This window comes from Cariama cristata, unplaced genomic scaffold (assembly GCF_000690535.1).
Source record: "Cariama cristata isolate BGI_N322 unplaced genomic scaffold, ASM69053v1 scaffold7666, whole genome shotgun sequence".
NCBI classification, from domain to species: Eukaryota; Metazoa; Chordata; class Aves; order Cariamiformes; family Cariamidae; genus Cariama; species Cariama cristata.
Window position 1 is genome coordinate 8,315 of NW_009620292.1, and position 342 is coordinate 8,656.

At 62.6% G+C, this 342-nt stretch overlaps 1 protein-coding gene across 1 annotated transcript in view; it reads right to left on the reverse strand.

The window, feature by feature from the left end:
- LOC104162756 (E3 ubiquitin-protein ligase HECTD3-like) overlaps nt 1–339 on the reverse strand; it is a gene marked incomplete at its 5' end in the record, with an annotated part of 8,250 nt that extends 7,911 nt beyond the window's left edge. Inside the window, 1 exon segment of the mRNA XM_009701565.1 lies at nt 200–339. Coding sequence (XP_009699867.1) covers nt 200–339 — 140 coding nt within the window.
- Between the last annotated feature and the right edge of the window lie 3 nt (nt 340–342).

Sequence of the window (342 nt, forward strand, 5' to 3'; positions counted from 1 at the left end):
GAGGGGGCACCCTCCTGCCCACGGGTGGCTGGGCAGGGATGTGACCCACTTGGGCTGGAGGGAGCGAGGGGGGCTGTGCTGGACGTGAGCAAGGGATTTGGGACAGTTGGGTCACACGTCCTCTGTGGGTACCGGCCACAGGCACCTCTAGCACCCACAGCCCAGTCCCTGTCTGGGGTGCAGCAGGCTGGGGCCATACCTGACCGCAGGTTTATAATCAACCCCGAGCGTTTGGTGCTGCCACTGGATCTTCTCCATGGAGTCAACCGGGACCAACTTATCTCCTCTCTCTCCAAACCTCTGCGCCAGCACCCAGCCCTCAGCCAGGTCATGGTTACTCGT